Here is a 13,123-nt window from a genome sequence, read left to right as displayed (position 1 = left end):
AGTTGTGGGTGTGGCCTTATGACACACTTCCGGTGATGTCAGGGGGTGTGGCCTTATGACACACTTCCGGTGATGTCAGGGGGTGTGGCATATGCTAATGAGTTATGCTAATGAGTTCCCCTAGCTCTTTTTCTACGAAAAGACCCCTGGTTGGAACACTTTCCCTATGAGGAAAGGTTAAAGCGCTTAGGGCTCTTTAGCTTGGAGAAACGATGACTGAGGGGTGACATGATTGAGGTCTATAAGATTATGCATGGGATAGAGCAGGTAGGGAAAAGAGGTACTTTTCTCCCTTTCTCACAATACCAGAACTCGTGGGCACTCCATGAAATTGCTGAGCGGTCGGGTTAGAACAGATAAAAGGAAGTACTTCTTCACCCAAAGAGTGATTCACACATGGAATTCACTGCCACAGGAAGTGGTGGCAGCTACAAGCATGGACAGCTTCAAAAGGGCATTAGATAAGCATATGGAGCAGACTTCCATCGGTGGCTATTAGCCACAAGGTATAGATAGGAACTCTCAGTCTGGGGCAAGTGATGCTCTGTATTCTTGGTGCTGGGGGGGGCAACAGTGGGAGGGCTTCTAGTATCCTGGCCCCACTGCTGGACCTCCTGATGGCACCTGGTTTTTTTGGCCACTGTGTGACGGAGTGTTGGACTAGATGGGCCATTGGCCTGATCCAACACTGGCTTCTCTTATGTTCTTATGTCTGGGGCAAGTGATGCTCTGTATTCTTGGTGCTTGGAGGGGGTCAACAGTGGGAGGGCTTCTAGTGTCCTGGCCCCACTGCTGGGCCTCCTGATGGCACCTGGTATTTTTGGCCACTGTGTGACAGAGTGTTGGACTAGATGGGCCATTGGCCTGATCCTACACTGGCTTCTCTTATGTTCTTATGTCTGGAGCAGGTGATGCACTGTATTCTTGGTGCTTGGGGGGGGCAACAATGGGAGGGCTTCTAGTGTCCTGGCTCCACTGCTGGACCTTATGATGACACTTGGTATTTTTGGCCACTGGCTTCTCTTATGTTCTTATGTCTGGGGCAGGTGATGCACTGTATTCTTGGTGCTTGGGGGGGGGGGCAACAATGGGAGGGCTTCTAGTGTCCTGGCTCCACTGCTGGACCTTATGATGACACTTGGTATTTTTGGCCACTGTGTGACAGTGTGTTGGACTAGATGGGCCATTGGCCTGATCCAACATTGGCATCTCTTATGTTCTTATGGGTGTGCCAAGCTACACCCTGCTGTCCAGATGGTCTCCAGCTATTGACCTGGCAGGCTGGGCATTCCTCCTTGGACAGCGCCTCTTCAGTCCATCTGGGTGGCACCTGCCCCCTTAGGGGCTGGGTTGTCACCAGTATACAGATGACACTCAGCTCTATTTTGTGCTCCCAGCTGGTCCCAGGGAGGCTGTGGAAACCGTGAACAGGTAACTGGAGGCAGTTTTGGGATGGATGAGGGCTAACAAACTGGAACTTAATCCCAACAAAACGGAGATGCTGCTACTAGTGGGGGGAAGGTCTAATCTGGGATTCAAAGTGTCACCCAGTCTGAATGGGGTTGCACTCCCTTTGAAAGAACAGGTCCATAGTCTGAGGGGCTCTCGGACCCAGGCCTACTGCTGGGTAAGCAGGTGTGTCAGCCGTCGCCAGGAGTGCCAGTTGCAGCCTTTGTGGACAGAAAAGACCCAGCCACTGTGGTTGTTAGATACAAGACTCGAGGCAGCAGGTGAACAGTGATAACAGCTTTATTGAACACGAAGTCAGAAGAACCAGAACGAGACAAACAATGGAGCAACAGGCTGCTTTTTAAACAGTCCGGGCTTGGCAAGCCACGCCCACATGTCAGATAGTATCCAATCAGAAACTGTACATAAAGACCAATCACTTTGCTTCCCTCCAGAACTTCCCTTGTTCTGATAGGTCAGTTTACAATACCTTAGTCAGACTCAAGCTCAACACCATCATACATTATATTCCATACACAACAGTGGTACAAACCTTATTACGTATCGATTAGATTACTGCAATGTGTTCTACATGGGGATGCCCTTGAAAAGTGTTCGGAAACTTCGATTGGTACAGAACACTGCAGCCAAGGTGTTGATTGGAGTGGGTCATACGGACCCTAACCACTCCAATCTTGGCCCATCTACATTGGCTCCCAATCTGGAACTCTCTTCCCAGGGTAGGGTTGCCAGGGCTTACCTGAGTCCTGGGGGAGGCCCCTCAGGCCTGGCTTTTGGGGTCTTTGTGCGCACACTGCAATGACATCACCCGGAAGTGATATCATCGCACCGGGCATGTCGTTTGGGGACGCTCTAGCATTTGGGTAAAAAACTCTATGGTCACCATAGAGTTTTTACCCAAATGCTAGCACGTTCCCCACTCAATGTGCCTGGCGTGATGTCACCTCTGGGTGACATCATTGTGATGGGCACGTTGGGCATGACGGTGCTCTTTGGGGCAGGGCTCCCCCGCCAGCCAGCTGGCCAGCAGCAGATTGGGGTCCCAAAAGCAGGAAGATCCCCGTCCCCATTGGGGGAATGGCAACCCTATCCCAGGGCTATTCATCTGCCCTTTTCTGTTGCCATCTTCCGCCAGTGGTGAAGTCTTTTAAAATTTTGTTTGGTGTTTCCTCAGTGATCCTGCCTTCCTGTCCTGTGTTTAGTTGTTGTTTTTATGATTTTGTATATGTATATGCTTTGGGTTTAATTGTGACAATGATGTGAGGGTTTGGGGGGTATGATTTCAATGGTTTGTAAAATGTGATTTCAGTATGTTTTTAATCTGTTAGCTGCCATGGTGGACAAATGTGGTAAATAAAATAAATGCATAGTTTCTAGGGGGGGGTATTTAAAAATGTCCTAACTAGCTGATAAGGCTTCAAAATAGGCTTGCTGGATGATTAAACCATCATTTTTTTTTCATTTTTGTTCTTCCAGGACAGAACACAAAGAAAAAAAATAAAATACTGAAAAATAAAATCAAAACCAAAGAGCAAACCGAGACCCGACCCATTGAGAACCTGTCGAGCACTTTTGGTAGGAAAGGGGGGGGGGCATTACAGTCTTTGCAGAATACTCTGTATGCCAATCATAAGAACATGATAGCATAAAAAGAGCCCTGCTGGATCGGATCAGTGGTCCATCTAGTCCAGCATCCTGTCTCATACAGTGGCCAAAAAGTTCCTCTGGAGGGCCAACAACACGGAATAGAGGCCGAGGAGTTACCCTGATGTTGCCTCCTGGCTCTGGGATTCAGAGGATTAGTGCCTCTGAATGTGGAGGTTCCCCTCAGTCACCATGGCTAGTAGCCATTTTAAAACTCTTTATTCCTGTGACCATCACTACATCCTCTGGCAGCAAATTCCACATTTTAATCACTCTCTCTTACATTCTTATCATGAAAGAGGTTGACAAATTACTCTGGGTGTGTAGGAAAGAATTAGAGAGGGTTTGCTCCATCTCTCCCATAGTGCTAAAACTGAGGGTCACCCCATTAAATCCATTCAGGACTACTGCATGCAACACATTGGTTACTTATATAATTGGCTGTCATAAGATGTAGTTGGATAGCTGGACGGGGGCAGGGGGAGAGACAAATACATAAAGGCTGTATGTGTGGTATAGAGTAGGAGGGAGGGGACCTGTGTTCAAATCCCCACTCAGGCATGACACTTAGGGGCCAGTCACACTTCTCAGTGGAACCTCCTTCACACAATTAAACAACCCAATAGATGTTGCTTACCTTGACTTCCAGAAAGCTTTTGATAAAGTTCCTCATCAAAAGTTCCTAAGTAAGCTCAATAGCCACGGGATAAAAGGACAAGTCCTTTTGTGGATCAAAAACTGGCTAATTAATAGGAAACAGAGTGTGAGTATGGCAAATGTGGTTCAATGTGGCCAAGTGCAAAGTGATGCACATTGGGGCCAAAAATCCTAACTATAAATATACGTTAATGGGTTCCAAATTGGCGGAGACTGACCAAGAGAGAAATCTTGGAGTTGTAGTAGATAACTCACTGAAAATGTCAAGACAGTGTGCGACTGCAATAAAAAAGGCCAATGCTATGCTGGGGATTATTAGGAAGGGAATTTAAAACAAATCAGCCAGTATCATAATGTCCCTGTATAAATCAATGGTGTGACCTCATTTGGAATACTTTGTACAGTTCTGGTCACTGCACCTCAAAAAGGACATTATAACTGTGATGGGTCTCTCCTGGGTGCCGGGGGGGGGGGATCCCACTAGTAGCCGGGGCGGCGGGCTGGGTTACGCTGGCAGTCGGGGGGGGGGCTCAGAACGGCAGGGAACGGGGTTAGCAGCACCCCTTAGGTTCCTCTGCCCTGTAAGCTGGAGATCACTCGCCCTAGCTCTCTCTCTCTAGCCGTCGTGCGTAGTGTCTCCTTCTCGCGTTTGTCCTCCCCGGTCCTCTCCAAGAGCCCCTCTTTTTATTCCCCATGCTTCCCTGCCAGCGCCGCCCATCTTCCACGCCTCCCTCCTCCCCCATCCGGCCCCGCCCTCATTCATAGGCCAGGACGCTCCTCGGGCGTCTGGGGTGTGGTCAGCAGTGGACTGGCGGCGGTCTTGTTGGCCCAGGGCTGCGCCGCTGGCGCCGCCAGGTGCCGCCGGCGGCTTCTGTTGTTGCCTCGTGGGGCCTGCTTCGCGCCTCTCAAGGGAGGGGCTCCATGGGGTTCGCTGGGCGGGTCTCGCCCTGCCAGCAGTGTACATCTTGCTTAGGCTCTCGGGAGTTGCCCCATCGTGCCGCATCCATTGTGGGGGTTGTGCTGTCGATACTCCCCAGCTCATCCGCCGTTCCTGGGGTGAGTTGGGGTGTGGGTATGCCTCTGGGGGTGTGAAGGATTGTCCTGGGGCCGGTGGACCGGGACAATAGCATTGGAAAAAGTGCAGAAAAGGACAACTGGAATGATCAAAGGAACACTTTCCCTATGAAGAAAGGTTGAAGCACTTGGGACTCTTTAGCTTGGAGAAATGACAGCTGAGGGGTGACATGATTGAGGTTTATAAGATTATGCATGGAATAGAGAAGGTTGAGAAAGAAGTACTTTTCTCCCTTTCTCACAATACAAGAACTTGTGGGGGCACAATGAAATTGCTGAGCAGTTGGGTTAGAATGGATAAAAGGAAGTACTTCTTCACCCAAAGTGATTAACACATGGAATTCACTGCCACAGGAGGTGGTGGCGGGTACAAGCGTGGATGGCTTCAAGAGGGAATTGGAGAAACATATGGAGCAGAGGTCCATCGGTGGCTATTAGCCACAAGGTATAGATAGGAACTCTCAGCCTGGGGCAAGTGATGCTCTGTATTCTTGATGCTTGGAGGAGGGCAACAGTGGGAGGGTTTCTAGTGTCCTTGCCCCACTGCTGGACCTCCTGATGGCACCTGGTATTTTTGGCCACTGTGTGACAGAGTGTTGGATTGGATGGGCCACTGGCCTGATCCAGCATTGGCTTCTCTTATGTTCTCTTATGTTCTTAAGATAAAATGGAGGAACCATGTACACAGCCCAGAGCTCCCTACTCCTGTGAACTCTGATAGCTAAATAAAGCCTCCATCTTCAGAGGCAGTATACCCCTGGGGAGTAGGAGAGAGCTGTTGCCTTCATGCCTCACTTCTTTGAAGCAGCAGGCTGGACGATGAACGAAATGGGCTTGTGGTCTAATCTGGCAGGGCTGTTCTTGGGGTAGGTTTTTACTCCTGCATTAGGGTTTTTTAGAACATGAAAACCTTGGTATTTTATGGGCCAAATATGAGCATACCTGAAGCACTGTGACTTTGCCACCGTGATCAGACAGTAGCATTACCACTTTTAAGAACAGGGTGTGTGCGCATGCATGTGCGTGTATGCTCTGCAACTGCAGGCAAGAGCCTTTTCCTCATTGTGATATCCTCAGAGTGAGAAAAGCTGTTTGTCTGTTCAGTTTCTTTCTTTGCAACTGTGCCTCCTTCCCCAAGCCAACAGCAGCACTAATTTCTTCCAGAAAAGGAAGTGACAACACCACCAGGAATATGTTGTGAATTGCCATTAATTTATTTATCAAAACCATATTGCTTCCTTAGAGATGAGGATGATGTTGGGTTTTCCCCCCCCTCCTTGCACCTGCAGCAGATAGCAAGAAGTGCCGGCTATATGTATTACACCAGCTGTGTTTGTGTTCCCTAGAATTGTATCGGAGAGCCATGCTGGCTCTGAAAATGCAACAAGAGGCGCAGAAGACTCATTCATCTAACTTTTCCTGAGCCAGTCAATAACCTGAGGGCAGAAGTCTCAAGCTGGTACCAGCAGAGATGAAGAGGAGAGACTAAGCACCTGATCCGAAGATGGACCGAAACATCGTGTGGCATTCAGAAGGGAGACACTGGTGTACAGCAGGCCATCAGATGCCTCAAAGCAAAACTCTGGGAGAGAATGGGGATGGCTCTGGGAATTCCGCTTCCACATCACCAGAATCCAGTGCAAATCTGCAGCCTCATCCTTGGGAAAGTCTCTTCTGGATTCATTTGCAAAAAGGACAAATCATTTGGATGCTTTGAAGCCATTCCTTCCTTTGTGCCCCACTGGCACTGCCCCAGCAGGCACCCTTTTAGCAGCACAGTCTTCACGTCATGCCCAAATAGGAAGACATCCAGTGAGGGTACTTCTCACAGACTGCCTTGCTCCTCTAGAACTTGGTAATGTGGGAGAGATACCCAAGTCTGAGGGCTGTGCAATTTCCAGATACACCATACATCTCAAATGGCTAAATATTTGTTAGACTGAACTGTGATGTACATTTAAAAAAAAACAAAGTCTCAGTGTGTGTGTTTTTTTTAAGAAGAAGAAGAAGAGATTGGATTTATACCCCGCCCTTCACTTGGAGTCTCAGAGCGGCTTACAAACTCCTTTCCCTTCCTCTCCCCACAACAGACACCCTGTGAGGTGGGTGGGGCTGAGAGAACTCTGACACAAACTGCTCTTTTTCAAGGACAGCTGTGCCAGAGCTTGTGACTGACCCAAGGTCACATCAGCAGGTGCAAGTGGAGGAGTGGGGAATCAAACCCGGTTCTCCCAGATTAGAGTCCGCACACTTAACCACTACACCAAACTGGCTCTTTAACCAAACTTTAACCAGAAACAATAACCAAGAACAGAAGTTTGCATAACATAATAGAACTAAGGTGGAGTAGGTGGTAGTGCTGGATGTGACCTGGATTCAAATCCCCACTGGGTGTGCAGCTCACTGAGTGCCCTTGGGCCATTCACTCAGACAGCTGAACCCACCTTACAGGGTTGTTGTGGATGCAACTTGGCAGTTTTCATGTACACCGCTCTGAGCTCTCTACAGAAGGAGTGGGCCTCTTCTCTGCCTCCATGCCAGTCTCTCAGTGTAAGGAAAACCAAAGAGACATCATGGGATAAGTGAGTAGAAAATAGTCAGTGACAACCGTGATATATTTATGAAGGGAATATCACTCTTTTTTTAGATTTTCAAAAATAGATAAATATTGATGCCTTTCTGTACATTCACACAAGAACAAACACCAAAAACTGTGCTTGTCAACATTGTGGAATCATTTTTTTTAATGTTTATTCTTGTGCGAATGTACAGAAAAGCATCAGTATTTATCTATTTTTGAAAATCTAAAAAAAGTTGTGTTCCCTTCGTAAATATACCACGGCTGTCGCTAACTATTTTCTAGTCTCGACGCTGTGGCTTATCCCTAACCTGTCAGCTGTCAAGGAGCTTGGCGAAACTACAAGGGATGTAATTTCACTAATGCTCATTTCCTCCAGCCCTCCACAGGCGCACACGCTTCGCTGTTCTCTAGGGTCACTGACAGGGTTGCAGCCTTGTCAAGTTCACTAATGTCATTTCTTTATAGCCCTTGACTAGGGTTGCCAGCTGGGAAACACCCGGAGATTCTGAAGGCAGAACCTGGGGAGGGCGGGGTTTGGGGAAAGGTGGACTTCGACAGAGTTATAATGCCATAGAGTCCACCTTCCAGAGTGACCATTTTCTCCAGGTGAACTGATCTCCGGGAGATCTCCAGCTACCCACCTGGAGGCTGACACCGCTATCCTTGACTTCTTTCGGAAGGCAAAGATTTTTCAGTGGTTTTCTTGTTGCCACTGCAGCTGCTGATTCAGCACAGCAGCAATGGGGTGCCACGTGGCAGGTTTTCCGTGTTGCATCCCATTTCCACTATATCAGTGGTGGCTGCGGGGCTGGTAACCAGTAGCTATATATCAATTACCGACTTAAAAAACAAAAGTTCCTTTGTAGTGGTGGTGGGTAGCTACCACAGCATCCTGCAGTGTGGGAAATGGTGCTGATGAGCGTGGAACCGGGAAGAACCAGACTTTCCTGTCTACATAGCAGCCAGCCTGGCTTTGCTACAGTCTTTCCAAGAAACGATCATAGTAAAGCAGGTTTTGAAAGACTGCAGGAAGGACAGAAAAGCGAGGAGGTGCATGAATGCACCCTATTGCTGTGAGGAGGGGAGGGGAGGAGAATCCTGCTTCCCATTAGCATCCAGCCTGGGCCAAACAACCTGTGTGGGAAAAGTCCTTGTCAGTTTTGCTGGTGTGAGCAAAGGAAGCAAAGGAAAGAAATGGCGGTGGGGCAATTTGGGAGGAGAACTGAGATTCCCTTCATCTGGCCAGTGCACAAACAGCGGAAGGTCTTCTCAGGCACTAACTGGAAGACATATGGAAAGATTTACAGCAGAACTAGCATCACTTCTGAATTATGCTAATATGCATTGAATGGACTCCAAAATGACAATGCATTTTTTAAACGCATGGATGATTTGGGGCCTCAAAGCAAACGAATCTTCACCTGTCACTCACTGGAACTAATGCAGTTCACACTGTATAATGAGCTGTAGCAGGGACAGTCCAAAGAAAGGTTACAGTAATGGAGGACAGAAGCTCCATCTTGGGTCACCTTGCAACTGAAAGGGCCCCCTCTGGGGTCTGCCCTTCATTCCTCATCAGAGTTTCACTACCTCCAGGGAATGCATGATTGCTAAAAGAGATACTTGCTTTACAGCCTTACATGATCAGACAAGGTCGCCTAACGCCGTAAAGTCTCATGGAACAGATACTCCCAGCCAACCGTAGTTCTGCCAAAAGCCACTCCCAAGAATCCCCAAAATAATTTTTGCTTTCCCTTGACTTGACACTTAACAAAGATGAATAAATAGGATTCAGTAAATGAATTGCCTATATCTGTGTCAGTATGAAAAATCCTCTTTTTTCTCCCCCTGACAGGTTTTTAAGATCTCCACAAGGGTCTGAAATCCAGTGACTACTTCCCCCAGCGTGCCTCTCTTCATGTAAAGACACAGAACCCCTTCTCGGACAAACAAAGGGGCATGCCACCACTGATCCAAATTAAAATCCATTATTATCTTGTCTTCTGCGGAGGGGGGGCACAATTTCAGTATCCTCAAACTGGTTGCACAGAGCAAATGAGATGTTATCTTTTATTTGGACCAGTTGGTGTTCACTGGGCAAGACTGTCAACTTTCAGGTTACCTAGAACTCTTGCTCAGGAAATGAGACTGTGCTGCCTAGGTAATGTCATTCTGTGTGGCGTCAATTGACTCTTTTATTCTCACCAATGAAATCTCTCAATAGTGTTAATAGAAGGGCTGTTGCATTTCCCCCTCTGCTGTCAGTCTTTTAAGGGACCTGTGTCGTTCTATCTGGCGGCAGAGAGAGATTTGGTTAACTGCCAGCTTTTTGTATTCACAGTGACACCCGTTATTATTTTCTCCTCCACAGATGGCCAAGGAGGCCTTGCTGCAAACTCTGTCCTGTGCCCTGCCACACCTGAAGTCAGCTTGACATGAGGCCTCAAGAAAAGGGTCTGAAACATTTCCCCCCTCTCTCTTACTCTTGTTTAAAACATCCAGCTTGGTGAAGAGTGCTGAGGAACTTAAAAGCTTGCACATTGTTTTGTGTCATGTCGGATGGCCTGAATAAAAGGCATTGTTTTCTTTGGACCAACTCGGGTTGCCAGCTGTGGGTTGGGCAATACCTGGAAACTGGGCGGTGGTGGAACTTGGAGAGGCAGGATTTGGGCAGGGGAAGGACTTCAGTGGGCTACAATGCCGGAGAGTCCCCCTTCCAAAGTGGCCATTATCTCTAGGTGAAGTGATCTGTCACCTGATCTCCACGCACTGTAATAGCAGGACATCTCCAGCCACCACCTGGAGATTGGCAATCCTAGGACCAACACTGCTGTTTGAAACCTTTTTCTCAAACTGAGAATGGGAGGGGTTAGAATAAAAGGGCATATTCTCAAACTTCAGCATCTGTCCCAATCTTCTCTTGGGCAGCCTGAGAAAGACCTATGTGTAACTCAAAAAACCCTGCACTATGGCCTTATTCGATTATTCCTAGTAAGAGGGTCTGTTTCAGCTGTCACTAGTGGGTACAAGCTTTTGTGTGCACTTCTTCAAAAAAGCTTACTTACACCCAGAATTGAACATTGTTGGTCCTGAAGGCGCCACTGGACTCAAACTTTGCTCTGTTGCTTCAGACCAACATGGCTGCCCACCTGAAGCTGTCACTATGCTTTACCAATCTCCCGGTGAGGCCTGGAGATCTCCCGGAATTACAACTGGACTACAGAGCTCAGTTCCCCTGGATAAAATAGTTGCTTTGCAGGACGGACTCCATACCCCACTGAGTTCCCGCCCCTTTCCAAACCCCGCCCTCCCCAGGCTCCAACCCCCAAATCTCCAGGCTCACGAACAAAGTGCTTCTTCTGAAGGCAAAGGCGGTATTCACTGGCTTCGTGCCTCTTATGCAGAGAATCCAAGCCTGCGAGAAACATTTGCACAGCGTATTCCACACAACTGCTTCAAGAAATCCCGGCCAATTTGCCGCTCAGCAAAGAAGCCCTCTTGCCTCAAGGGTGGGACGGCGCAGCTGCCCTTCCTGCGGCCCGAGGTGATCTCACGACAGAGTTTCTGTCTCTTTAAAAAAAGGAGGGCTCCCGAGCGAGTCACAGGAGGGAGGGGGTGGTCCTAGGTTCAAGCCTTTCTGGGAAAGCAGGAAGGGAAGAATTAAGGAGTCGCGAGCAAGCAAGAAACCAGGTAAGAGACAAGTTGGTGTATTTGACTCTTCCTGCATGATCACAGCGGTCCTCAAAGCATCAGTGTGCCCAGACACGCAGGCGCGGGGTGGCTCTCGCGCATGCCTCTGATCTCTCCTTGGCGAAAGGGATGTAATTTCACTAATGCTCATTTCCTCCAGCCCTCCACAGGCGCGCACACTTCTCTGTTCTCTAGGGTCACGGACAGGGTTGCAGCCTTGTCAGGTTCACTAATGTCATTTCTTTATAGCCCTTGACTAGGGTTGCCAGCTCCAGGTTGGGAAATACCCGGAGATTCTGAAGGCAGAACCTGGGGAGGGTGGGGTTTGGGGAAAGGTGGACTTCGACAGAGTTATAATGCCATAGAGTCCACCTTCCAGAGTGGGGGAAATGTCCTCTTTTTGGGTTGGAAAGTTAGGAATATTCCCAGTTATTAGTCATGATCACAGCATAAATAGGAGGGGTATTTAAAATGAGATTTGTCATTGTGAGGAGCTGCGGTGGCTCAAGTGGTTAAGATGCTGAACTGCAGGCTGGAAGGTCGGTAGTTCAGCAGTTCGAGACCCGAGTGCTGCATGATGGAGTGAGCTCCTGTCTCTGGTTCCAGCTCCGGCCAACCTAGCAGTTCAAAAGCAAAAAATTGCAAGTAGATAAATAGTGGGAAGGTAACAGCTGTTCCATGTGCCTTGGCATCTAGTCATGCTGGCCACATGACCACGGAAATGTCTTTGGACAGTGCTGGCTCTTCGGCTTGGAAACGGAGATGAGCACTGCAACCCTACAGTCGGATTCGAAATATGGTAAACCTGAAGTTGTATGAAGCAGGAAGCTCCCAGCAGTGATCTCACCTCTGCCATGAACTTGCTAGGTAGCCTTAGGCAAGTCATTTCCTCCATATACAATATGAAGATATTAATACCAACCAACCGTGCAGGACAAGATTTCTGATATGTACACTGTGCATTTTTGTCAAACTAAAAACTTGTTGTTCATAAATATTTGCTCACGGTGGCAAGCCATATTTGCTTCTCCTTTTCTTGAGGGCTACAGAGGAGACTGATTAATTACCTACAGGATCATAAATATGCTAGTAACCCTTGAGGACTAGAAACTTTGGCGGACCTGATTGCTTAAAAAGCAACATGTAAAGAGGCTCCTGAAAGTTTTAACTTTTTTTTCCATTTGATGCTTTTTGTGTCCAGTGGCAGCTGTCCTGAATTCAAGGTTTCGTAACTGTGGGACCTAAAAGTCCTCTTTTGCTGCCTGAATGATTCCACTGCTGGTCTCCAAGGATGGCCATTTTCTATGGACACAGATTGCTGTCACGTTTACAAACTTGCCATCCAGCACATCTTAGACAAGCATTTCTGGCATCTGCCCCTGAGGACAGCAAACAAGTACTTGGAAGGAATGAACCAAGGAAGAAAAAGTGGAAGGAAAAGAAACTGAAGCACCAGTGTGGCTCCCTAGACTCGGATTGTTCCTGGGAAGAAAGGTAAGAGGTTATCTTTTGGTGGTGATATAGTTACCGTGGGCCAGTTCTTGTGCTCATGGAAATGGGAGTTTCCTATATGCAACAGGAACCTGGAAGACAGTACTTTACACCAGGTACATTGCCTATGTGGCAGGAATCAGCAGCTTATGACTCCTGGACAGGGGTCGTTTCGTAGAAAAAGAGCTAGGGGAACTCATTAGCATAACTCATTAGCATATGCCACACACCCTGACATCACCGGAAGTGTGTCATAAGGCCACACCCCCTGACATCACCAGAATTGTGTCATAAGGCCACACACCGCCCCCACAAGTCCCGGCCGCCGCCGCCAGCCTTGCAGCTCCACTGCCGAGCCCCATGAGGGGCCCGGCGGTGGACCTGCAAGGCCGGCGGTAGTGCAAGGAAGCCCCGCGAAGGCCGTCCCTGGCCGCAGGCAGGCAGGGGTGGGGAGAGGCAGGGAGGAAGCAACTTACCCTCCCTCTCCTCCTGCCTCCTCCTGGCTGAATGAGGGCC

General features: G+C 48.5%; 1 protein-coding gene across 1 annotated transcript in view; it reads left to right on the top strand.

The window, feature by feature from the left end:
• Positions 1-6,634, top strand: part of ARL13A (ADP ribosylation factor like GTPase 13A) — a 33,753-nt gene extending 27,119 nt beyond the window's left edge. Inside the window, exons 9-10 of the mRNA XM_015428030.1 lie at positions 2,947-3,045; positions 6,192-6,634. Of these exons, the coding sequence (XP_015283516.1) occupies positions 2,947-3,045; positions 6,192-6,268 (176 nt within the window). The 3' untranslated portion in view covers positions 6,269-6,634. The remainder of the gene's footprint in view (positions 1-2,946; positions 3,046-6,191) is intronic.
• Positions 6,635-13,123: the final 6,489 nt, after the last annotated feature.

This window comes from Gekko japonicus, unplaced genomic scaffold (genome assembly GCF_001447785.1).
Source record: "Gekko japonicus isolate JY-2015 unplaced genomic scaffold, Gekko_japonicus_V1.1 scaffold1022, whole genome shotgun sequence".
Classification (NCBI taxonomy): Eukaryota; Metazoa; Chordata; class Lepidosauria; order Squamata; family Gekkonidae; genus Gekko; species Gekko japonicus.
Note: the sequence above shows the minus strand (reverse complement) of the source record. Positions and strands in the feature narration are given on the sequence as shown.